Source organism: Fusarium oxysporum, chromosome 2 (genome assembly GCF_000149955.1).
Source record: "Fusarium oxysporum f. sp. lycopersici 4287 chromosome 2, whole genome shotgun sequence".
Lineage (NCBI taxonomy): Eukaryota > Fungi > Ascomycota > Sordariomycetes > Hypocreales > Nectriaceae > Fusarium > Fusarium oxysporum.
The window spans coordinates 4547552-4572848 of NC_030987.1; the positions used below are offsets into that span (position 1 = coordinate 4547552).

Below are 25297 nucleotides of genomic sequence, written 5' to 3' on the forward strand. Positions count from 1 at the left end.
TCGAGCCAGGTACAGTCTGTGGCCTGGACCTTTTCAGAGCTGAAAAGGGGTCCCCAAATGGCCCAGACAGTCGGGCTTTGTCATAATCTATACCCCATAAAGAAGCAGTCGATACCAGAGAGGGCCCATACAGGGGGGCACTTACAGATTCGAACGGTGAGTGGCCATATAGGTAGGATCCGGGACCAGGGGCATGCCTGTACCAAACATATGCAGGTCCGAGATAGGTTGAGAACAGGGTCTACGCCAGCGCCAAGTACATATGAAGCGGGCCGCTACTATAATCTATTAGACGCCATTTTCAAAAGCCCGGTTCTCTCGAGGCGAACCCAGAGCCTCGACCAGCCTGAAGGAGTAGTCTTATCGTGATATCGAACAATCTGGATGCGTGGTGTGCTCCCCAGCCAACCACAAAGGCGGCTTGAGGCCATCCAAACGCGCACATCATACTATTTTCGGCAGCTGAGAGAAGTGTCTGACGCTAAATCTTGCTTTATTTGCAATAGTCTCACGGTTTATCCGACATGCTGTCTGGCAAGTCCGTCAGATCCAGTTGTAGCCACCTGTAAGCTACAATTTCTGTAGTAGCACAAACGGAACTACCATGACATGAAGCCGAACGTCTTTGCGGCTGTGTCTTATACATGAATGGTAAGCCGGATTAGTACCTGATTGCTATATAAGCTACTTCTTCCCCCTGAGAGGCAAGATAGCTTCAACGATAGTTATAATAATAAAATGTAAAAAATAGAGTTGTGCCTGGCTGCAGTATGCTGGAAACCCCCGTGAGAAAAATCAAATTCTATCTTGCATCTCAGCTTAGTGCTAACAAAATTGAGGAAGAAAGCAGAGAGAAGCAACAAGGAATCCATGGTCATGGTAGACGGCAAACAAGTGGCGACATATCCCGGAAATCTGGATCGTCGTCGGCACTACCTCAAAACTCCTAGTTCGCGGTCCTAATCGAGCTCCTTGGAATCATCACTTCCTTCAGGATCCTCAGCAAATATACGCGATGTTACCTCGTAGGCAAAATAGCCCCGAGATTCGACCCACTATGCTGCTACTAAGTTTCCACATGACTAGGGATTGAGCGCATCAACACCCAACCATCTTTGAACAGTGACTATACAGCGTATGAAAAGAACAGCACCATGTTTGGGCCTACGGAGGAGCATTATAATGGAAAGTGATCATCTAATTCGCTCATTGCTGACGGAATCTCCCGAGACAATGATACGTAACGATCTTCCACTCGATTGCAAAACACCAACCTTGCTTACCATTACAAAAGAACTTTGACAGTGATTAGCTAATGAATAATAACATTAGATTACTATATGAATGCCAAGAAGATCACCGATGTTGACTCCGCTGACTTGAAAAAAATGCACCGCTCAGCCCAGATGGCCAGTCACTCGTCCATCTCTCGTCACCGGCAGCCCCTACGCCCTGATTGCACAATAAGCGGCTCAATGAGTTAACAAAAGCTCTAGCCAGTTGGTTTACAGATGATAAGGCACGTGTTCAGATGGTATCTCTACAGGCAACGACGCCAATTAAACCAAACAAAGAATAACAAAGTAAAAAGCCAGCCAGCCGCTGCTGGACCGGCGAGGTGAGCAGAGTTCTCCAAGATAACTGATGTAGACCCTGAGTCATCATCGTTGCCGTTGTTCCCTGAGGCGGTGGTGGATTTGAAGACACCGTTTGTGATGGTGCATGCCTCACTCGTCTTTTTACATGCGAGTGGTTTGGCATTTGTGTCGTTGTATACAGCCCAGAGAAAAGTAACGGCGACAGTGCTGTCCTTTGTCGGAGGTCCCAGAGAGTAGTTGGAGTTGCCGTCGGACCATTGGCTCAAGGCGAGACGGCCTGGTGCCTTGGGCACATTTGTGGTGATGGACCTCGAGTAGTTGTTGTCGAGGCCATAGTGGACAATGTCAGGCAGCCATACGAAGGACCACTCGTGAATATCCTCGTCAAATGAGTTACGTGTATCATTCCACGACTCTCGTTGGTATGTGCTGTTCAAGGGATTGTTTGTAGGCGAATACAGCTGCGGTTTGACGGTGTAGAGCAACGTGGCCTCCTCCCAGGCACTGACATATTCTATGTCGACCTCTGAAGTGTCACTCTTGTAATTGTAAAAAGCGGTCACCGTCCCAGGCACGGTTCCGACGCGGAATCGTGCATGATAAGAGCCATAGAAATATGACTTTGAACGACTGATGATCTGCGCACAGGGTACCGCCTTTGAACCTGATGGGAGAGGTGAGACAGTGAGCTCAAGTCCTGTTGATGAGAGCTGTACCTGGTCCGGAGAGAAGTCTCTTGTGTATGGAGAGTCGCCTTGAACTACCTCGTACGAGGCGGGAATAAAGAGCTCCGTGAATCTCTTATCTGCAATAGAGCTGAAGTTGACGGCAAAGAAACTGGAAAAGACGCTTTCTGTTGGGTCGCTGGAGTCTGTGAAGCCACAGTCACAGTCCCGGACCTTTGACGCCATTGTTTTTGACAAAATGGATTCGATGGGTCCGGGTTTCCCATATGGATCACGATTCTCATAAGGGGGTTAGATCAGTAGCCAAGCGGAGAAGACAAAGAAGAAGAAAAGCCTGTTCTGTCGCTGAAACCAGATGATCCGGTGTAGGTGAAGAGCAAAAGTCAGAGAGGCCCTGCGTGGCTTGCAAAGGCTACATAGGCAAGCAAGGACTTAACCTAGCATATCGCTTGAAGCTGCGCTCTTTTTGCCAGTAGCTACCCAATAGCAGTAACAAGTAAGGGTTGATCGGCAAATATTCCCGTAACACACTACTGTGCTGAACTGGGGTTATCTGGCACAGAATGTCACTCAGATGTCACTCGAGCCGAGGATCTGGACCATCTCACGTAGCCCACCCACCCAATATGGATCGGTCAACTCGACATGTCGTTACCGCTGCAAGCGACAGATACCTGACTCGGCAAGATCCTACTCCCGCGGAAATACGCGGCTTGCTGATCACCTAATGCGACACCGTCAATAACCCGCGTGATTAATATTGCCAGGCGGCAAAATTGATTTCGTGATCCTGTCCCCGGTGTTGGAAGGGATCTCGATGCCTAGATCCCTTTTACAAGGAGCGACCATTGAGTAAAAAGGAGACGCCCAGCCCCTTAATGAGTCTTGTCTCCTTGGCACAGTCGGGTACCCTGAATCTAGAACAAGCCGTTGCTCTGCAGAGACAATAGCCTCCCAATACTGGCGACTCGGCGACCCCTTCGAAGCGGCCACATCGTGTCCTGACGGAGGACACGACCAAATAACCGGAACTCTTATGGTGGAGGTCTCCTGCAGAATCGCCCCAGTTACGCCGCCACTAATATCTGTTTGATGTTGATCTCACTTTACGATAGTTCAAACGGCTAGTGGTTAATTTGAGGACCATACGGAGATAACACTCCAGGGTTAGAGTCTCAAATAGGGCTTGATCGCAACAGCCTTACCGCTCTCTAAGTGCGGACACGCTGCTAGTAGCTTACCCAGCACCCCGCACAATTTTCCACAGCAGTGATCCACAAAGTCCTGGTTAGGCAAGCCTTGGGTGGTAACACAAGAAATGGCCGGTACGCACTGCAAATTTAATAGGCAGACCGACCATTTCTTCTATCACCTCGGGGGCAAGCTTACTGGTCGCTATATTTGCATGCGGCTGAAGACATAGTCTCCACTAACAGCCCTGGTAAAGGTGAATCTTTTCCAGTGAACATAAAACGCGGCTTTGCTTCTGGACGGCGGTAGTTGTAGGCAGTACTTATGGAATAACCGCAAGGGCCCGTGCTTAGGCAGCACCAAAGGATTTAGTAGCCTTGACTATTAAATTGGTCGAAAGCGAATATGACATTACGTGATAATTTGCTTCTTTAGATGTGCTTTGGCGGCAACTGCCGTAGCACTATTACTCGACTAGGTCTGAAATGGGAAAGCTTATGGAGGTAGGAGAATATGTTCCGTTACCTTCTGAAAAGTATTAAGCTTGATTACGCCGAAGGAAGTCCCCACAATGCCAGAGGCTAAAGAATTTGCCAAAAAAAAAAAAATAACAATGAGTCAGGGATGCCCTAATAGACGCCTCGTCTTTACGGCCAGCCTACAAGATCAACTCTTATAGTCCAGCTTCCCAGCATTGATCCTCAACCACCGGAGTTACTCATCTCATTAGGACAATCATAGGGAGCCAAACTAGCCTCGCCGCATCGAGGCTTTGCCTCTCTTAAGTATACAGCCAGAGTCCATGAAATAGTACAAAAACTAGGATGGGTGACATCCACCGTTAATGCATTCTCCTTTGATCCTGTTTATGTATGGCCTCGCCCCTTTTTATCTTAACACTAAGATCAATAAATAACCTAAATATTCATAAAGATTATTAAAATAGAAAAGGAGATTGGTGCATAATGTAGTTCCATGCAGCTCGGCTTCCTTAAACAGCTACACTAATTCAATCGGAATAATCATAACATCTATGCCTCCTAATCCGGCAACCACCTTCCCCCGCTCCCCCACTTTTAACAACTACCCTTATCAAATCCCCATCCAAGCTCTCGGCAACAATCATTTCCCGTGCAATACACAGGAACCATACCTCAGCAGCAAGAAACCTTTCCAGGGCACTATGTGACATATCTGGGGCAATAAAAGGAGTTATACTACGCATAAATGCCGCCTAGGTAACCCAGATGCCTTACGCAAACTCATAATACAAGATTATAGCTCCGATTGCGGCTCTTGCTTGATCTCCTGCCCCCGTGGACTACCCTGGCTGTGGGCAGCGGGCCTTGACTGCAACCAGCTTTAAAATTCTCTTTTGTTAAGGTATATGTGCTTTGCCCTTGTGAAAGGGATCCAGGCCTTTTACCCTGCAAACATGGTAGTTGGCAACACTACCCAGCAAGTAAATGTCCTAAAAACATGTCGGCTTAGTTGCCTGTAACTGATGGCCATTAGCGGCTGGGCTACTGCTATTTGCTATCTGTTCTGCTTAAGCTGTGTTCTATATCTTATGAGCGACCCCGAGAATGTCAACTATAAATATAGATAGGTCCTAATTTCTCCTTGAACTTGATATCTATGTTTTATCTACCGTGACCCAGTGCGGCATCACATTCGCTACTTGGCACTGCAGCGAACTAATGAGATTTATTTCTAAGAGCAGCTTGATTAAATGCTTAGTAATATACACTAAGGAAGAAGTATTATGAGACGGCAGTCGAATACAGACATCTCTCATGATATCAGTTCATGCAGGTTAGATTCCTCGATGTAGGAGAGTCCAACCGGAGCCCAAAATAGGGATATGGTTCCAGATTTAGTCCCAGTAAGGGACCCTGATAGAGGCATGCGATCCCAAAAATAGGCCTTCTCAGGGCCTCAGCCTAAACTCCAGGTCCCTCAGCCCAACCTCAGCACAAACTCAGCTTAGAGCGGCAGGAACTCACCTCTAGAAACGGAAATAGACTTTGGTATGCTTAAGTTTCGTCTCCGAGTTTAGTGGCATTTGTAGGTGAATCGGGATTGATGTTTCTCAGCCTTGTCAATTGACTCGGTGAAATTTCAATCCTACCTACACAGCCACGCAAGGCAGATTTGCGAACCACTCACGTCATATCATGCAAGGGGTTCCAACAAATGCCCTCTTCCGACTCATACTTATCAACACCGCGACAACTTTGCTCGAAACCTCAATCGCAACGTCAACATGGCGGATCCCCTGTCAATTATTGGAACAGCGGGAGCTATTGCGAATATTATCGACGTACTCACCAAAACGATCACAACGGTATGTGACATGCGACAAGCCTGGAAAGTCGCCGACCTCAGCGTGTTCGTGTACGAAAGCCAGCTCAATCTCCTCAAATTTGCACTTTGTGAAATTCAGAAATGGACCGAGTCCAGATCCAACGAACAATCGCATCAATTGGTGATGCAAGTGGACAGCTGCGTAACGTGCTGTTGGCTTCTCATTGGCAAGATTGATGGCGAAGTGTCGCAGTTTCAGAAAACGATAGCCGGAGATCTAGATCTTGGTTCCAAGCTTTCTTTTCTGTTCAAGACGAAAGACATGGAGCAGATTCAGCGGATGGTGGATCAACAGACACATACACTAACACTTTTGTTAAGTGCATGCAACTCGTGAGTTTGCCAATCTTTGAACGTTCTTTGACTTACCAACACTACCGCAGAAATGCCTTGGAAGAGCAAAATAGAATCTTACAGCAGCCTAAAATCATACAGGCTCTGCAGGACATGGATCGAGACACTGCGTCTCTCATTGTTCATCGAGACTCAGATTCCATAGTCACCGCTACATCCGTAAATTCTTCGAGATGGTCGGTTCAGTTCGCGTTTGATCGGGAGCTTTTTATTACCAAAGTATACGAAAAATGGATTCGGAAGCTTGCAACGACACGGAGGACCAATAGTCACCGCCCAGAAGATAGCACTCAACAAGACCATCTACAAATGTCAAACAACGAGATTGTCTTCACGAGTGCACATACCGATGAGGAGCAAAATTCCTTTACACATACGCAAACTGCTAAATCAGAACCACCATCTCGGCCATCGTCAAACTTTGGAGAACGGATGAATTCTTTGACACGTACCGCCCTGGGTATAGAGCTGCAACCTTTGAAACGTGACCGAACTACGAGCGACTTGAGGCTTCAAACTAAGGAGTCCCGACGTATTGACCAGAGCTTGAAAGATGACTCCAAATTGACCCAAGGAGAGGTCAAAGTAGCCATCCTTGGCTCAAAGACTAGGAAGCGAGTCTTCGAAGAGATGAGGTTATCAGCCGGCCACCCGCAATGCTACACAGTTTCACAACTATGCATATTTCGTCCCATAATCCTTGGAGCAGTTTTTGAAAGTGTTCAGTATTTAGCAAAGAAGCTATTGGTCGACGAGGCCATCAGAGAAGATCCGTTGCGGGCGAGCTTGGAGGACGTGCTGCTCGGCGACAAAGAAGAATTGGATCTTGACAATGGGTTTGAACCGTGGGTTGTCCAAATATTCCGCACAATAATGGATCATCCGGCGACCAAGGCCTTGTTGGCGGACGAAACCTTCGTGCTTCCAGAGAATGTTGACTAGTATGTTCTTGTGATAACTCTGACTTGCAGCCGGACAAAACTATTTTCTCAACTCGAGACGGCAACAGCCGTCATATATGTTTTCGATCTAAGCAGCTCATTTAGCGAAGCCTTGATTCAGTATGAAGCAACCGTCAATTCACATTGGTTGAGAAATTCAAGTATCATTGTCATCTTCAACAATCTCAAAGGATTCGCCAAGAGACTCGCAGAAGCGCCACTAAGCGATGGATTCCCAGATTATGCAGGAAGAGATGATAAAATAGGTGCAATGAATTATATCCTCTCCAGGATCAAGCCTTTGACCCAGCCTGATCTCCAGTTCTATGCCCATTTCACAAATGGCGTGTATGATGATGGGGACTTGTTGAAGATATGGCGATACATCCAGGATGGTATCGTCGACCGTGCATTGAAATCTCTCTTGCCGAGATAAGGGAACAGTATGCCGAAACAGCCCCGTGAGGGATAATCTTTTACGAACCAATATCAATTCGCAGTTTTCCAATTGGTTATCCAGTGGCAAAATGGCAGAATTTAGTATGGGGAAGTTACCTATAAGAACTGCGATAAACGAATCCGACATACTCCACTACACAATGCCACACGATTCCCAAGGTGCAAGATTCGCCGCCGGTCAATCGAAATAGGAAATATTCCGCCGAAACTTTACCCCAACAGTCTTGTTGGAGCTAGTTTATTTCTCCAAGAAAGCAACCATGAGCGGGGCCAACTCTAAACTATCGGGGCTAGACCAGGCTTCCCCATGGGGTTGATGCTGGCATAAGGTCAACTTCATTATTCTTGGCCAAGTATTAAAGGCTCATGATTCCTTCAGCCTTGAAATCATCTCAACTCATCAGCCCGACAGCTTTCTTCTATCCATTGGTGCTTCTACGACTTCCAATTCACCATGTCTAAAGAATCTCTCAGCAACTCGCCCAGTCATGTCGAGGAGACTGATCCAACGCCCCAAGCTGAGACTGCCATTGAATATGATAGCAATGGCTTGAGTGGTATCGTTCGATCTCCTTATGTTCTGGGAGCTGCTACTCTGGCTTCACTTGGAGGATTCTCCTTCGGTTATGGTAAGTCTCTAGATGAAATCCTCTTTTTCCAACTAACAGTTTATCAGACCAGGGCGTGATTAGCATCATCCTTACCATGAAGCAATTCCACGACCAATTCCCTGAAACAGCCCCTGGCCATCCTCGGTATGGTTTCAACGTTGGTTTCATGACCGGCATGCTCGAACTTGGTGCCTTTGTTGGATGTCTTTTTCTTCCATACCTCGCCGACCGAATCTCTCGAAAGTGGGCTATGACTGTGGCTACTGTCTTCTTTACCATCGGTGCTATCATTCAGACTGCTGCTCATAACTACGGTACACTCGTCGCTGGAAGAGCTATCGGTGGAATCGGCGTAGGGACTTTAGCCATGGGTGCACCTTTGTATATCTCTGAGATCTCCCCTCCGAACTTGCGAGGTTCGCTCCTGGTCCTTGAAGCTCTTTCGTAAGTCAGCATTTAAGGTCGAGTTCTCAGCAGTCTAACATAATACAGTATTGTCATTGGAGCAATCATTTCTTACTGGATTACCTATGGCACAAAGGATATGGCCAGTGAATGGTCCTTCCGACTGCCATTCCTTCTTCAGATGGTACGTCCGGCTTCCACCGACTAGACGATTAATACTGAACTTACATAATAGCCTCCTGCTCTACTAGTCAGTCTCGGCATTCACTTCTTCCCATACTCTCCGAGATGGCTCGTCATGCGCCAACGAGACGACGACTCTCTTCATGCCCTCGCCCAACTCCGACGTGTACCAGCAACCGACGATCGCGTCCAGGCCGAATGGAAAGGAATTCTCACCGAAGTACGGTTCCAGCAGGAGATCCTTTCTCAGGAACACCCCAATGACAGCGGTATCATTCTGGAGCTGAAGCAGTGGGGTGACCTATTCCGACCAAGATGTCTCAAGCGTACTGCAGTTGCGCTTGGTATTCCCTTCTTCCAACAGTTTTCTGGAATCAATGCCTTCGGTAAGCATAGTCCTGGGTTATCTTGGATTAGAGAGTTCTAACGATATCAGTTTACTATGCTCCCACTTTCTTCAAAGCGCTGGGACAGGATGACAACATGGCACTGATTCTATCTGGAATGGTTAACATTTGTCAGCTGGTGAGTTGATGTCTGTTACAGTTGGCCTTGTAGCATGCTGACTTTAGAATCATAGGCCGCTGGCATTCCAACCTTCCTCTACCTCGACAAGATGGGCCGCCGCAAGCTTGCCATCTTCGGTGGTGCTGCTATGGCCGTTCCTCATCTCATCATGTCGGGTGTCGTCGGCAAGTTTGATGGGAAGTGGGAAGCCAATCCCGGAATGGGCTGGTTTGGAGTTGCCCTGATCTGTACGTTTTCTCCAGTCAGATCCTTGACTCAAGACTAACATCTTTAGACATCTATGTCCTCTGCTACGCATGCTCATACGGACCATTGGCTTGGACTCTCCCCGCTGAAGTATTTCCCAGCTCCCGCCGGGCAAAGGGTGTTGGAGCCGCTACTGCCATGGTCTGGCTCGCCAACTTCATCATTGGCGTTGTGGTCCCCGAGATGATTATCAAGATCGGTTGGGGTACTTATCTCTTCTTTGGAATTTTCTGCTCTCTTGCTTCTATCTTTTCTTTCTTCCTTGTCCCTGAAACGGCGAATAAGTCTCTGGAGCAAATTTCTCAGCTCTTTGGAGATCATGCTGTTGCGGATGAGGAGGCTGTTTATGAACGTATTCGGCATCAAGTTTGGGCCGGCCATGCTCATGGTGCCGAGCACGCTGAGGTTAAGCAAAGCATTTGACGATTTATGATATGTATTTAGCTGCATACACCCAATAGTCAACGTTCTATCAAAGTTTGATTGCCTGTAACTATGGCTCCTTATGTCTTGTTGCAATCCGACTCTTATGTGAACGTGTTGAATTGACCATTATGACTAATCTGCATAACATCCTTATGTATAATCTCTTCTTACTTTGAGCTTCCAAAGGATTTACATCAATACTGAGACTTGATACTTGTAGAAATTGAGTCATTGATTTGCCTCCACTTATGTTTAAGAGAGCGTAGTTACCCAACAAATTCTTGTTAGAACTGTAATTCTTGGTTGCGGAGAGCTGCAGTGGATCAATCCGCTAACTCGCCCCCGTTAGGTCATCGGGGACGCTAGAATGCGGGGAAGCAGTGAACTAAAGTCATCCTTACGCCAATTTCATATCCTTGCCCTCAACTCGGCCTGCTCCCCGAGATTTCATTCTTATGCCAACTCCACGCCATTCTCCCTGCAAACCCGGCGAAATTCTTCCTAATCCGTCTCGTGCTTCTTGTAGCTCATCTTCAAACCTCGAGTCATCATGAGTTCGGCGCCTCGCACTCGGACTAAGCCTTGCGATCAATGTCGAGGTCTGTCAAAGCCTGCAAGGATACCCTACCCTGACCAAAGCTGACCACAAACAGATAAACATCTGAAGTGTATGGAAGATACTTCATGTCATGGTACCCTAGCAACGTCAGGCTAAATATTACAGGTGACAAGGAGACTCCATGCGCCAACTGCAAAAAAGCATCAATCAACTGCGCTCGCGCCAAGAAGTTCCGCATCAAAAAGCTCATCACGACTGAAAACACGTTCAAGTTTGATCCAAACCAGACATGGATAGGTACACCGAATCAAGGTAAGTCTGATCAATGTTACTGTTTGCAATTAGTCTCACCTAGTTCAACAGAAAAATCAAACAAAATTTCCTTTGTCGACGAAACAAGCTCCGCCTCTCGCCACTCCCGTACAGTCACCGCTGAATCTCCGTCTTCCGAAGATGGACCTCAATCAGAGAGCTTGGATTTTGCTGCTTCTGTCTTACGGTCTTTATCCAAGGGCAGCCAGGTTTTACCCGACGAACAAGAAGCGCCTCTGGTGCAAGCACTCTCAGGACAGTCCCCAGATGTTTTTGAGGCATCCCGAACTCATGAAGATGGAGGCTTTAGTGCGCCTCGAGATCTCTCTCAACTATCAATTTCTGTATCCCCAACTGGTAGACCAAGTCTTTCTGCTAGTCACTTCGGATCGCCGTCCCTTCCCGTACTCTCAACGCAATGGCAGCACTCCTCACCGGATCAGGATACAAGAATGTATCTGGATCATGGCGGTACTGGGGAAGGTTCACCATTTGGTACAGGTACATACAACGACAATCACCTCTACCAAGCAGATACTCTTCCGTCAATCATGGACCTGGAACTCCATAACCCTACCTCTTTGTTAAGTGCAAGCTCATCTCAATCGCTGAGCCTGGAGGAAGCCTGCCTGGTTCGCTGTTTCGTCGAGAAACTCGCAAGAGCTGTAAGAAATTCTATGTTGTTGTCGAGAAGCAGGTTTGACTGACCACTTGTAGTTCGATACCACCGACAGAGACCATCATTATATCTCAGTTCTTCCTCTCCGAGCCATACACAGCCCTCTGCTTCTCAATGCTATATGCACCGCCTCAGCACGCTTCCTCACGCGTGTCTCCTCACTCCAAGATCCGGACAGAATCATCGAATATGCGGGCGTACAGCTTCCGGACCTCAACATGGAATCAGCTATCCACTACCACAACAAGTGCATCTCACATCTGATGGGAGTGTCAGCAGATCCGATCAACTCTTGTAGTGACGATGCTCTGGCTGCCATTACGATCCTGAGATACCATGAGCAAGTTGATAGTACGAGACATCTACCCTTCGCTTGATCAAATCTGACACTACTCTAGCACATTTTACCGGTACCGATAACGAGACTTTCTCCATTGCTGTCCGTGCCGTTTTCCAAGCATCCCAGAACGACGCAGACGGGCTCCTGCACCTAATTCTTCAACCTCCTCGCGGCTCAGATGTCTATGCAACCTCTCTCTCTTCCCTCAGGTTCTCGGCATGCCTCATTGCACTTCGCCAAGAAATTTGGTCTGTCCTTATTCATCGCCGTCCATTCCGACTACCAATCCTGCCTGTTGAGAACTATGGCATCTTTGATGATACCTTGGCCGCCGACGATTATGATTGGACTAACCGCGTTCTCATCTGGTGTGCCCACGTTCTCAAATTCTGCTACCCAGATGATGATGACGAACAGCCAATCGATAATCGAACTCGATCCCAACAATGGGAAGCTATCAAAGACTTCCAGAGAAACTGGGACGAGAAACGGCCACCTCATTTCGCGCCTCTCTACTACCGAGAACGCAACCCATCAGAAGGTCGATATTTTCCAGAATACTGGATTACCAGTCCATGTCAAATGCTAGCCCTCCAACACATCGAACTAGCACGTATAGTTCTTGCAGTGCACGATACCAAGATCCAACTCGGCATTGGCGGCAGAGCTGCCCATAAAGCACTGGAAGAGCTGATGCGAGAAGCAACAAGACGTGTTTGCGGCTTGGCTATGTCACAGAAGTGGTGCCAAGAGGGAATGGTAACCGCTGCGGTTGGACTGTCCATGTGTGGCGAGTATTTCCAAGACCCGGGAGAACAGGCTGCAATTATGGAGTTGGTAACGTTGCTTGAGCGTGATCATGCTTGGCCAACCAGCACTTTGTTGAACAAGCTTTGGGATACTTGATTTCAAGTATCACAAGGAGCGTGAATTGAGTTTCATCTCGTTGTCTCTTTCGAGATTCACGATGCTGCCTGATTGGTATGCACGATTGCGTGATACGAATGAGTCATAAGCAGCACTTCGCATTCAGACCTAAGGTTCCGACTTTCAATCAACATACTTAACATCCAGGCCAAGATACATTGAACCAAATCGAAGTCAGGAAGCGTCTTCAATATGTCTTTCAAAGCTGTGGCTTTGCCGAAGTCTTTGTCCGACCCAAATCAATGGGACAAACTCGTGGACCAGTACAAAGAATTCCGACTCCTCTCTCTGCAACTATCCCCAGAGTCTTTCAGCTCAAACTATGCACGCGAAGCGGAGTTTACGAAGGATGTATGGGAAGCCCGCTTGAGTAACCCACTCGCATCTAGTATCATCATCGTGTCCGATCCAAAGCCCGGTTCAGTTGACGACGTCTCGCTGATTCTGAACCAACCATGGCTCGCATCGCTTGTTCTGTATGGCCCACTCGAAGCCAAGACAGCGGCCAAAACATGGGAAGATCTGCAGAAATTCGAACCCGGAAGCACTTATTTTGGTCCGATTGCGGATGAGATTGAGTCTGCTTACGTCCTCAACGCGATTTACGTTCCTCCATCTCAGAGGCGCAAGGGCTTGGCGAATAAGCTGATCGAGCATGCCAAGGAACTTACAGTCAGACAAAATGAGGGCAAAAAGGCTATGCTGGTTCTTCTTGTCAACTTCAACTCTGTCGCGGCTATGAAATGCTACGAGAAGTCGGGATTCGAAGTCGTGCATGATTACTGGTTCGATGATCCTAATACTTCTGGAACGTCTCGAGGTCATGCAGCTGTCATGAGATTGGATGTCGGCGGGAATGATTCCTCAAGCTAGAAGAATTCTTTTCGTGGAGCAGATTGTTCCATTTCCTGAGTAGGATAACTGGAATGAAGCTCCAGTTTGGCTATACGAAGTTGAGGAATGCCGAGATAAATTGAATAAAAGATTCGGCGCTATTGAGAATCGCCAAGTGACAATCAATTTTCTAGCCACGTTGGCTTATTCATAGATTGATTATCCATCGTTTAGCGATCGTATTCAAATATGCCTCGTGTTGGATTGGCACGCAAGCGGTCAGATTAACCTTCGGTACCGCCGGATATTGTTGCGCCAACCAGCCACCGATCGTGGCGCTCTCCTTTGCAACGTTGTACCGCGTTTGTGAAAGCGCGGCCTTAATTGGTATTTTTGGATTTTACTACTGCTAAAATACGGCTGTGCCTTGCGTTAAAATGCATCTTTTTTGCGATGCTGAGATAGCTTCAATTGAGCCTTCAGAGGATTGCGGAATTGGCCGTTGAGCTAAGAATGATGATGCTCACTGTTGATGGTCTATTGAACGGGAACAAGCGGGGTTGCAACTTGGAGGGACGGTAGCACGGGTATGATGCCAGGATGACCCCGAGCTATTGATCACTAGACCATGAGGCTGAGAATCACCGCTCAACCCACGAAGTCATCGTGCATTTCCCCTCAGTAGCCTTGTCTCGGTGGAACTTGTGATAACTAACGTCCCATCGTAGCAATTCCCAATCGAATGATTGATGCGCAAGTGAATAATTGGGTTGCATGCATACGTCGTGATATCTTCATCAGGAAGGTCTATGCTGATTAAAGCACGAGAACTGCTTAAATCAGCATGTGGAAGCGGGGAAACGAGAAAGTCGATATACGGTCAGACACCATGTCCTGTCGATGATGCCGGGTCCGAGTGGTGTTGCATGCATCAAGGGCCCTGTTCTCCATGAAGATGCATGGCTCAAGCGGGGTACAGCACCTCATGACGGATCAGCTGAGCTTGACTGCCCACAATGGAAGCTTACTGAGACTCTCTCGCTTGGCAGAGTCAATGTTCTCATGATGTCAATTGATCGATCGATGAATGATTGTCTATTCAATGACATCAAATCAGTTGGTTCACTACGAGCTCAAATAAAGATCCGCAAGATCTTCAAGTCTCCGAAACAATAGACCTGCAGATTGTCGTTCATCTGTGGAGAGCTGATAACGGATCAGTGGGGGAGCTTTGACATGTTCTCAGCTTAGGCCTCGGTCTAGATTGTGCCGGGGTCGACATGCAGAGAAGAATGGAGAAGAAGAAAGTCGGTTAGAGCGGCGGGAAAAAAGAACAACGGGTCATCGTCATCCCTATCGTAACTCTGTTTTACGGATACAGCGGTTTTGCAGCCTCCCATTTTCTTAGCCGCTGTCTTGATAGCGTCTCGTATTTGGGGAGGCTGGCCGTTTAGCACGGATCCGAAGCCGTATCCGGGCTTTCGCAGTATCATACGAAAATACCACGAGCGGAGAGGAGACAATTAAAACGATTGTTACAATGAGTCAATTGACTTCTGATGATTGACCTGACGTCAGCACAAGGAATTACTCCTCCGCTGACAGTTTCTGCATGCTTTAGTTCAAAGTCCCTGGACGCATATCGCACACAGCCCGCTCACCCACGATATCGAGCTAAGCAGCCCACCACGATCTAGACTCTTGAAAAATGGCCGGTCGGGAGTTCGTATCAGTGGTTGGTAAGACTCGCAAGCCACCCAACTACTGCACCATCCAACGGATCTGGAAAAGCCTCTTGTCTCATAGCAGTTCCCTCCGGCCGTTTTTTTCACTACAGCAACTCACTCACAAACTCTTGGCAGGGTTTTGTCCGTGCTATTGGTGATCTGATGCAAGGGGTGTGGAGATCCATGCCGTTGTTGGCGTATGCGTGGCTTGCGAGCAGGCCAACCCTGGTTGCTTAGTCGACGCTAGCCCTGCAATACGAGACCTGATCACCCATCGTCTGATCGATATAAACCGAGGTTTTGACAGGGGGAGGTTGGGAGCCCTCTTGAGTGCAGAGCAGCAAACTATTAAACCAGCCTTCACCAATTGCGAATTGACTCGAAAGTCATACTTACTATATCAACGTGCGTGAGAACATTAAAATCATCTCATCCTTATTCTTCAAGTTTTTGTATAATTGTACATTACTGACAAGCCATCTGTTGTACCTTATTACACGACACTAGCAAGAATGTTCTCCAAAGCCATCGCAGCCCTCGCCCTCGCGGCACCTCTTGTCTCAGCCCAAACATTCACAAAGTGTAACCCCATGACAGCCAGTAAGTCTCACCCTTTTTATCCCAATAACTCGGTACACTTGACTTACACAGCATAGCATGTCCTGCCGACCCTGCTTTTGGAAGAGATACTGTTCACTGTGACTTTACAAAGGGCGCTTGTGAAGCTTTTGCAGAGGATGCCGGCACTGCGCTTCAGCACAACGAAAATGGTGCTGTCTTTACAATTTCAGGTCCCAACCAGGCTCCTACAATTGCGACGGGCAAGTACATCTTTTTTGGCCGCGTGGATGTCGAGGTGCAGGCCTCTACGGGTGTAGGCATCTGCACTAGTGCTGTTCTTCAGTCTGATAACCTTGACGAGGTATGTCCACCACCAACTTGTATAGAGTATAGATCATCAACTAACAACCTCAGATTGACTGGGAATGGTTGGGCGGCGACAACGCACAGGTTCAGTCAAATTACTTTAGCAAGGGTGACGTTTCAACATATGATCGTGGTGAATTCCATCCCGTCGCAAACCCAACAGGCCAATTCCATCTCTACTCCATCGAGTGGACACCCGCCGCCATCAACTGGATGATTGACGACGTTGTCGTCCGAACTCTGCCCTATACCGATGCCACGGGCCCCAATGGCTATCCCCAAACCCCCATGCAGATCAAGCTCGGAACATGGACCGCTGGTTCTCCCGATGCTGCTCCTGGTACCATCGCCTGGGCCGGTGGTCTGGCCGACTACTCCCAGGGTCCCTTCAACGCTTACTACAAGAGCATCTCCATTGTCGACTACGCAGGTACCGATGCCCCCACGACTAGTAGCGTGCGAGAGTACCTTTTTGGCGATCATTCTGGATCTTGGAAGAGCATTCAGCAGATCAAGTAAGATGTGGTGATGATTCAAAATGCATGAAAGAGATGGGACTTTAATGAGGGTTTAATGAAAGAGGGGGAATACCACGGTTTATGAGCATTGCAGCATTTAATAGACGATAAATATAATTACGATCACTTCGAAAACTTCCTAAGTTTCTTTATCTTTCCTGTTTCTTGTGACTGTCCTCTGATCATCTGATCATCTATGATCCAGACTGTGCGGAGGATGGCGACCCATCCGTTATGTGGGGCCGGTCGAGGCATCATATCTTAACTTTCGAAATCCGAATACTCGAGCTGGGAAGCCAGTTAAATTCTCTACTTCGTGTTTATACTGTTACTGGTTTGTTGTCATGGTTTCCAACCTCCATCTCCGAGACTGACGTCCAAGCTCTACCCTGCCAGGGAGGCAAGAAAACTTGGGACCTTACCCTAAATGATGAAAAGACTTAGCTAACCTTGGGCAAGACTCAGTAAACTTCAAGCCCAATTACTCTTAACACCTAAGGGGTCAGAAGTTTTCTTGTTCCTTGAGGTTTGCACAACACAACATCAATCATCCGCATATCAGAACGTCAAGTTTTCACGAGAGATTGGAGCTTTTTTACAACTTCCACTGCTTTAAAGGAACTTTATCTGAAATAATGCAAAAAAAGAAATGCTTCTCAGTTGTGCAGAGAGCAAAAGAGTGGTTCCGCCCGGGATCGAACCGGGGACCTTCTCGGTGTTAACGAGATGCCATAACCAACTAGACCACGGAACCGGTCTATGATTGGATGATTGATGCAGCGCCAGATAGTTCCCAAGTCACTATCCGTCTCATCTTGGTGGTGTGTTGTTTGAGGGAGCCTCTAACTTCAGGCTCGTGTCCAAGCTCTTGAATCAGTTTCGTGACTGGTGTTTCTGCGTCTTCTGTAGTTGATCATAGATAGAATCAAAGTGGCTAAAGAGACCCGAGAGTGATAGGGTCTTCCAGAAAATCAAAACCTTGCTCGTGGATATCAGTTCGTTCAAACATCGAAGCAAGTAGAAAGATATGCGAAGTTCCAACATTTACTGCTTGGCATCGTAACGACAATGATTTCCATGGAAGCGAACTCGGGTTAATCCTGAGCAACAGGCAGAAGGTAGCCCAATATCGCTCAACGTGGCTTGTGTAACAATAGGTAGTGGATCTGCTCCGAACCATCGACTCAGCGGCAAAGGGACACTGATTGATGTAATGGTAGAATTGATAGGCTCCCCGAGAGACCATTCATCTGTGGCCCCACTCGCTTCTACTTCCTCTGATCCACTCACTTATCTTGACGCGCTCTGAATGCTTCATCTTTGCTTTTTACTTGCGTCCTGTGGCACGGAAATCTAACTCTTACTGTTTTCTACCTACCTATGTTCTGTTTTGCTCAACATTCCCTTTGTCAAGTCGTACTATCGCCGAATCTTGCTTTCATTCTGTGCAGGCTCTGAGGCGAAGCGTAGTGTCTGTCGTTGATTACCTGTGGCTGAGAGCTTATAATCACCTCACTGAGCTTGTTGGTGAGTCTCTTATGCGAACTCAATAAGACACCTTGACTGACGTCTTTGGGAGTGTTTTCAACGAAGCGCCAGTACGGAACAAGAAACTCAGCGTTCGTCTCGCAATTTGTTTGCCTCCATCTCTGAGGATTCGTGCCAATCAAAGCTGCTCGTAACAAAACAAAGATCCTCTCCGACGAAAGACGTAAAGTCTTGCACAAAACACTCCAAAGAAAATGTCTTTGCCCTCTCCAGACCAGCAGGATACAGAGTCTGTCTCCTCCGTCGACAGCTTTGACCCAGCTCCCACTCTGGCCCTCAAGAAAATTACCAGAGAAGAGGCGCTAGAGCAAACCAGCGAGCATATAGGCAAGATGTGCAAGTCGAAGTTTCTTGACAAACTCTTGAAGCCAGCAGTATCGAAGTGGCTTACCGAACCCATTCTTCGCGTTCTGCCTCCTAAGATGAAGCACACCGTTCATGCCTGGTGCCTGAGTCACGATCCGATGTGGTTTAACAAACTTTCCGAATTTATCGATGAAGATATCTCAGAGTGGGAATATACAGTTGAAGTCCCCAACCGGCGAAAAGACATGGCCTGGTGCGGAATGGGTGCCGATATCCTCCGGTTCTACGTTGCAGATCTGAAGCCCCTGCGTAAAAGACTTCCAGAGCTGGAGCGTCGAGAGATCGTCAACAAGGTTCGAAAAGGAGTAACCCTCTTCGCAGATTTCCACGACGAGAAGATGAAAACAATGGAGCGTGAGGCGCACGATCTTGTGCAGCAGGAACGAGACTCGATGGACATTGAGCGCAGCGCCTTCCTTACTGCGTTTGAGCTGCAGAATGAAGCCATCGCTGACTAGAGAGCGGGGATGGCGTTTTCGCTTCAGAGCCTTCAGCATACACTTCACCAAGGTCCACAGATGTTTCCGTGTATTGAGAGGCGCTGGTACCGAAGTTTGGCAAAGACTGGAAGTGTTCCGGAAAGTCTTCGTCGTCTTGTTGAGTACCATTTTAGCTCAGATGAGGCGTTTCGCTTGGCTCAACTTGAGGAGGCTTTCATTTCGGGAGAGACGATGGGTTCTCGAGGATATAAACGGTCGCGTAAGCTCAGTTGCTTATCTTTTGCATTGCTTCGGGCATTGGGGCTGACACGAGTTTGGAGTTCAGGGGCTGCAGTCGGATGTTCGCATCGAGATATCAGATAAGGCATATGAAACTAGGAGACCTTTATTGAAGCTTGTGCGAGCAGGGATATTTATTTTGAAGTTAGAAAGTGGTACTGCGGAGGATGGTTTAAAAGGGAGCCTGAGATGTAGTGAATCTTGCCTGTTATGGAAGCAGCGTTGGCTTAAGATGGATAGATTTTCGAGGGCGAGATTATAAGAATACAGCGGCGACTTTGAGAAAAGATCAAACTTGGGAGCACTTTAAAAATGTGAAATGAATGAGCTGTCGATGTGTTGGGTTGCTCTATCTCAGTGATAGATCAACAATAGTTGCATAAGTTTGGTGTGCCATCCTCAGTCGTTTCATGAGAACGTTGGGGGAGTTGGGACTCTTGAGAGTGGCAGAAACACGAGAGGTGTGCTTGTTGCTAATCATATATCAACTGAAATAATGCCAACCGCTTTCAACAAAGAAATCCCGGGTGGTGTAATGGTAGCATCCCATGGTCGCTTAGCTACGACCCTCTTCAGAGATTTGTTCTGTATTTCATCGAAATAAGCCAAGCGAACTTCCGTGGGGCGTGGGTTCAAATCATGGCTAGCCCTAGCACATCAACCTCGCTCAGCAACCTTCTTCAGCCCAACGCAGGTGGACATGTACCACTAAAGGTATGTAGTTGATTGCTGCCTTTAAGATTAAGCTTTAGGCTTCTAACACAGGTGATAAGGACACAATATTTTATTTTTCACAATATAAGCTTCTACCCAAAAAGCTTCCACGATGACCAAGGGCATGTACTACGAGAATGGCACTGTAATCGAGCAGCGCAACGAAGAAACGATATTGAAACGGCGCGATGGCTTTACAGGAGTATGTCTCGGTCGCCAGTGCAGCATCCTTGAGAATTGAATCTGTTGATCGATACCAGCACCCTAACCCTATTATTTTTTTTTTTTTAAGTTTATAAGTCAGCCTCGAAAGGTATATCTAAGCATCTCCAAAGTCTAATATAATTTAAATATTCATTACCCCTCAGCAGGCAAAGCTTCATTAAGTCAATATCATCATAGTTAGCTGCCTCAATTGCAGCCTGAACCTAGCTGCACATAACCCAGCTGGAGAGCCTTACTTGCTCTTCAGCTGGCCCCAATCTTCTTCCTGCAACCCACTTCAAAGGCCACTCTTTCGCCGACCCCTGCAGATACCACGCTTAAATTATCCACTGCGCTTCTACAGTAAGTGATCTAATCCGACTTCCCTTATTTACCTTCTGATCGCAACCGCTAACAGCATCATAGCTTCACTATCACGATGCCTGCTATTAGGAGAAGCCTGCAGATACCTAATCCTAATAAGCCTTATCTAACAGAAGGCCATGATATAATTAATATAATCGACTAAGCTATTAAGAAAGATAATTACGGCGAGCTTTATAATATAGCAATAGAAATCGGAATAGACTAGGGAAAAGAGGATAATGCCGGCCGCGTTAGATTGGCAATCTTTGGTTGCGAGATCCTCCTGCTTATATGGCGTTATTATAAGCTAATTGATAGAGGCTTCCTTAATCGCGAGATAGAGCTGCTTTGTAAGCTAGAAGGGAAGTTGCTTAGAGGGGTGAATCCAAGCCGGAGGGAAAGAGAATTCGTCAAGGCCCTTCGCGGCGGCTTATACGACGAGTGGCTCGAGGCCATCCGAGGGCAGGCCAAGAGGGTACTGGAGAAGACCGAGCCCCTGTGAAGACGAGGGGGACGGCGTACCGCGATGTCTGCTATCCACGGACGGTCAACGGAGGAGACAGAGGACGAGGACGAACATACAGATGGAAGAGGGGTAATCGCGGGGCCTAACCCTATTATATTAAATTACCAGAGTCTGATCCGGGCGAAGATCCGGGCATTATCCATTCTATATTTAAGTCGCAGTTGCTGTCGCAGTCACAGTCGTAGTCGTTGTAGGTGGGAAAGATGCGTTCTTGATTTGTTTGGGACCGGGAGGAACCAAGGTGCTGTTTCAGTATTATCTCATCGTTATGCTATTTCAACATCATCTCTTCGTTACACCGTATCAATATCGTCTCTTCGTTGCGCTATTAGGTCACAGGATCAAATTGCCCTTGCTGTATCCGTTTACTCATCCTCCGCTGAAAGTTGAGGGCGAAACGTGGCGGAGGGAGCTTGATGGTGATATGATATACCGTCGACTCTGTCATAGTGAAGTCGGCACTGTACCAGCTGAATGTCTCACGATCTCAGTCGCGGAGGAAGGATAAGCGTATTCCCTTTTTGCTTTAGTCCTTGAAACGCGGCCATGTGATCCTTATTAAAGGATCGGAATCGTCGCAGAAGGCTCCTCCGAACTCTATGATTTGGGTGATGCGGGTTCATGAGGTGAGGGAATATGTTGTGGAAATTGATGACAGTCGTGTTTGGTCGCTTGAAGTCAAGTATAGTCTCAAAAGCAGCCTTACGCTTTGGGCTGACCTGTCGATTTTCAACTTGGCAACCGCCATTCATCACCTGTGATCGCAGCCTAAAGCTTAACCTTGTAGGCAGCAGTCATGTACTAGTTGTTGAGGTTGACGAGGAGGTCGGGAGATGACTGGGTGAGTTTCGGGGTGGCCTCGTCACGAATGATAAGGTCGCACGAAATAATGACGATAAGAAGTCTCCATGACTCTGGAGAGCTCCCTTATATTCTCCTAAACTCATCTAAAGTTAGAAAAGAGTCATCTAACATGGTATAAACCAGCTCTAAAACTAACCTTATTGGGATTCTGTCATGCGTGGGAGCTTGCATGTCAATAACCAATTCGGCCTTACAGGTGTTAGAAAACGTATCCCGTGTAATGAAGATATTTTTCTGAGATGTTTGGTCCAAGGTCGGGCTTTCAAAATTATGAAATGTAGAGGCTGTTTGTATTCATGACTGCCGTGTTTTCAAGCTGACGATCTGTCAGTCGATGCATCGCGACAGGTTCATCCTGATAGGTGTTGGAAAACATGTCATAGGTATGTTTAGTCCAAGGTTAGGCTTTCGAAATTGTCGAGTATAGAGGCCGCTCGTATTTGTGATTGCATTGCTTTTCAAGCCAGCGGCCTGCCAGCCGATGCATCGCGGCAGGTTCGGCCTCATATGTGTTAGAAAACGTGTCCTGTGTTTGGTCCAACGTTAGGCTTTCAAAATCATCGATTGTAGAGTACGTTGTATTTATGACTGACCTGCCTGCTGTGTGTTGGGGCTGAAGCCTCTATTAACCCGTAAGCTTATCACAGAGATTCAGCACGAGGTCGGGATTTGAGCGGATGAGTCTTGTGGTGACCTCATCGCGAATGATAAGGTCGCATGGAATCTGACGACGATAAGATGCCGTGGCTCTTGTGTGCGCGTGTCAGGCGGCAGTAAGTTTTTGGATGTAAGATTGTTGAAGAAAAGCTATCATCGAGGCAGAAAAGTTCCGCGTGAGGAGACGTGGAGAGGAAAGGCTGTAGAGTAGAGAAGCAGGGCGCTTAGGGGGTTATGTGAAGGGTGCTCCCAGGCTCCAATCGACAGGGGAAAGCTCCAGTCAGTGACCAAGCGTCAGTTAATGACGCTAATACCTTTGTGTGTTAGGGCTGAAGCCTCTTTTAAACCCATAACCTTATCACAGCTTTCAAGCGGGCAAACGCCTGTCAGGCGACTGCGGCAAATCTATTATTAAACATTGCCATGACTCTTATAGACGCGCCCGAGGGAAAATGCTGTTGAAGAACCAGGGAAAACTGCTGAGTTGTGATGTGAGAGCCTGGTAGGAGACAAGGCTTTAGATTAAAAGAAGTGGGTCCACGGCGTGATTCGGGGTCAAAAATATCTTTGCCGTCCATTGAAGATACATCAGCCTCATCCAGACAGTTAGGCTGCAGCCTGCTTTATGATAGAGCTGAGGGCGCCACGGCCGTCATTTATTATTTCTCGACTCTGCGGTAAATCTCAGCAACAGTAGAAATCGCTGTCTCCACTCCAAACACAAATGGCGAGACGTGGAGCCGGTATACCTCCAGCCCAGCCAGCACACAAACGACGCTATACCACGGTCACCAGTTTTAAGTTGTCTCCCCCCCTACAGCGTGAGCAAGACTGTCGATGATCGGGTCAATCAGCACACTCCTATCTGATTATCTCTCTGCCAGAGATCTTTTGCCGATGCATCCTCACTATCTTCTAGACGGCTTGCCTTAGCCCTGCTTTCGCGAAAAGCGATGATACCCTGAAATACCCTGAAAAAAGGAACTAAGATAAACCTTTGACTTAGGTGGCTAGATTATTATGCTAAAGGCATAAAGCTTAGCAAGTAATACATAATATGCAGATAGAATGCAAATTAAGAAATAGAATATAATAGAGGATTAATAATTCTAGCTAATAAGCCTAATATTATTTTTATAAATAGGGCACCTATATACCTAAGGGCCTAGCAAATATTAAATGCTATAGGTGTAATAGGTAATCTCGTTAGGGATGTTGACGAGGATAAAGCACCATATGTAAGGGAACTTATAACACTGATTCTGATTGTATTCTTTGAACCTATTGCTTGAGCCGTGGGATGATCATAAGGTGCTAACCAAAACTTGGAAGGCCACTTCCCCCTACAACACCGGGTTGGAACTCTTGTGTATCAAGAATAATTGAGCGGTATAATGTTGATAGGAAAATGGGAACCACCAGTCGGAAGCAAAGAGGGGCAAGGCTTGGAGGGTCACTTCTCCCACAACACATGGTTACGTCAGCCCTACTCTATAGTTGGCCCGTGAAGCTTCTCCCTTCATTCCGCCGGAAAGGATGCCAAGCTTCAATCATCTATCACGCTCAGTACCATATGGCGACACTATAACTGACGAATCCTGGTCAGCCGACCTCTCTCACTTTCGCCAGGAAGAGCTTCCTCCGAGCAATGAACCGAAAGATCACCCAACGTATGCCCTACACGGAAACAATGGAACCAACCACTATTCGGATACTACGAAGGCTATGCTTTCACAGTAAGTCATCCTGGTAGGCCGACCTCTCTCGCTTTCGCCAGGAAGAGCTTCCTTTGAGCAATGAACCAGGGAAGGAAAGGAAAGGAAAGGAAAGGTGGAGTCTCGCTCCTCCTTTCTACTGTTGTATATACCGGAGCAACCACGAAGAACAAGGATTCTACTCCTGGGCGCAGGGCCAGAGAACAACCATTTACTTAAAAGAAGGGCGATTATGAAAAGAGGGAGAGATTTGGCTTGTCTGGATGTGAGTGATAGCTTTGCTGTATAAGAACGATAAGAATTTTAGAATAGAAGAGAGAGGTAGAGGGAAGAAAAACAGAATTCCGAATTAAAGATCCTACGGGCGAACGCTGATTGCAGAACGAGCCAATCATAGGTAGTACCCAACCTTTGACAATTCCATGCATAGGTACGTACCCTGTAAATTGCATCCGCACCCACTTCTCGACTTCTCTCTTCCATCCTTCAACAATTTTACACGAGACCGAGCAACAGAGCTCTTGATCCAAAGAGTACTTAGTCTTCTATCAGCTATTTTCCTTCTGTTACACCTACCTTCCTTCCATCCCGCCTTCTCTGTCAAACCTTGAAAGTTCTTCGGGTATTTTACTCGCCTCTTCTCCCTCTTCATAGCTGCCCCGCTATCGCATGACAGCAGAAAGGGGGAGCACATCAACCTTGCTAAGCAACCTTCTTCAGCCGAAAGCAGGTGGGCATGTGACACGAGAATGGTACTGTAATCGAACAGCGCAACGAAGAGACGACCTTGAAGGGCCTTA

At 47.3% G+C, this 25297-nt stretch overlaps 8 protein-coding genes and 1 non-coding gene across 9 annotated transcripts; 6 read left to right on the forward strand and 3 right to left on the reverse strand.

Moving 5' to 3' along the window:
• Positions 1-1540: 1540 nt before the first annotated feature.
• FOXG_08806 (uncharacterized protein) lies at positions 1541-2509 on the reverse strand (the record flags this gene model as incomplete). The annotated part of the gene is made up of 1 exon (XM_018387835.1): positions 1541-2509. The coding sequence occupies one exon, from the start codon at positions 2507-2509 to the stop codon at positions 1541-1543; it is 969 nt and encodes a 322-aa protein (XP_018245768.1).
• Positions 2510-5710: 3201 nt separating this feature from the next.
• Positions 5711-7996, forward strand: FOXG_08807 (uncharacterized protein). The gene is made up of 2 exons (XM_018387836.1): positions 5711-6175; positions 6226-7996. Exons 1-2 carry the CDS (start codon positions 5742-5744, stop codon positions 7136-7138), a joined length of 1347 nt encoding a protein of 448 aa, XP_018245769.1. The 5' UTR covers positions 5711-5741; the 3' UTR covers positions 7139-7996.
• A 12-nt stretch (positions 7997-8008) lies between these two features.
• FOXG_08808 (uncharacterized protein) lies at positions 8009-9992 on the forward strand (the record flags this gene model as incomplete). Its single annotated transcript, XM_018387837.1, has 7 exons — positions 8009-8225; positions 8273-8651; positions 8700-8796; positions 8848-9181; positions 9232-9320; positions 9376-9550; positions 9598-9992. Exons 1-7 carry the CDS (start codon positions 8051-8053, stop codon positions 9990-9992), a joined length of 1644 nt encoding a protein of 547 aa, XP_018245770.1. The 5' UTR covers positions 8009-8050.
• A 553-nt stretch (positions 9993-10545) lies between these two features.
• FOXG_19896 (uncharacterized protein) lies at positions 10546-14490 on the forward strand (the record flags this gene model as incomplete). The annotated part of the gene is made up of 6 exons (XM_018400175.1): positions 10546-10594; positions 10649-10663; positions 10720-10866; positions 10918-11531; positions 11584-11896; positions 11944-14490. 6 exons carry the CDS (start codon positions 10546-10548, stop codon positions 12789-12791), a joined length of 1986 nt encoding a protein of 661 aa, XP_018245771.1. The 3' UTR covers positions 12792-14490.
• FOXG_19897 (uncharacterized protein) lies at positions 11108-13894 on the reverse strand. Its single transcript, XM_018400176.1, has one exon. The coding sequence runs from the start codon at positions 13635-13637 to the stop codon at positions 13233-13235; it is 405 nt and encodes a 134-aa protein (XP_018245772.1). The 5' UTR covers positions 13638-13894; the 3' UTR covers positions 11108-13232.
• Positions 14491-15604: 1114 nt separating the features above from the next.
• FOXG_08810 (uncharacterized protein) lies at positions 15605-17608 on the forward strand. Its single transcript, XM_018387838.1, has 3 exons — positions 15605-15973; positions 16030-16295; positions 16349-17608. Exons 1-3 carry the CDS (start codon positions 15886-15888, stop codon positions 16817-16819), a joined length of 825 nt encoding a protein of 274 aa, XP_018245773.1. The 5' UTR covers positions 15605-15885; the 3' UTR covers positions 16820-17608.
• Positions 17499-17572, reverse strand: FOXG_19898. Its single transcript has one exon. It is a non-coding gene; the product is annotated as a tRNA-Val (tRNA).
• Positions 17609-18560: 952 nt separating the features above from the next.
• On the forward strand, positions 18561-19190 carry FOXG_08811 (uncharacterized protein; the record flags this gene model as incomplete). The annotated part of the gene is made up of 1 exon (XM_018387839.1): positions 18561-19190. One exon carries the CDS (start codon positions 18561-18563, stop codon positions 19188-19190), a length of 630 nt encoding a protein of 209 aa, XP_018245774.1.
• A 900-nt stretch (positions 19191-20090) lies between these two features.
• FOXG_08812 (uncharacterized protein) lies at positions 20091-21237 on the forward strand (the record flags this gene model as incomplete). Its single annotated transcript, XM_018387840.1, has 4 exons — positions 20091-20165; positions 20287-20367; positions 20638-20732; positions 21111-21237. 4 exons carry the CDS (start codon positions 20091-20093, stop codon positions 21235-21237), a joined length of 378 nt encoding a protein of 125 aa, XP_018245775.1.
• Between the last annotated feature and the right edge of the window lie 4060 nt (positions 21238-25297).

Excerpts from the sequence above, each read along its gene's own strand:
- FOXG_08807 (XM_018387836.1), top strand. The coding sequence starts at position 5,742 with ATGGCGGATCCCCTGTCAATTATTGGAACAGCGGGAGCTATTGCGAAT. Across the intron at positions 6,176-6,225 it reads TTGTTAAGTGCATGCAACTC|AAATGCCTTGGAAGAGCAAA; the intron begins GTGAGTTTGCCA and ends ACACTACCGCAG.
- FOXG_19897 (XM_018400176.1), bottom strand. The coding sequence starts at position 13,637 with ATGACCTCGAGACGTTCCAGAAGTATTAGGATCATCGAACCAGTAATC.
- FOXG_08810 (XM_018387838.1), top strand. The coding sequence starts at position 15,886 with ATGTTCTCCAAAGCCATCGCAGCCCTCGCCCTCGCGGCACCTCTTGTC. Across the intron at positions 15,974-16,029 it reads GTGTAACCCCATGACAGCCA|CATGTCCTGCCGACCCTGCT; the intron begins GTAAGTCTCACC and ends TACACAGCATAG. Across the intron at positions 16,296-16,348 it reads AGTCTGATAACCTTGACGAG|ATTGACTGGGAATGGTTGGG; the intron begins GTATGTCCACCA and ends TAACAACCTCAG.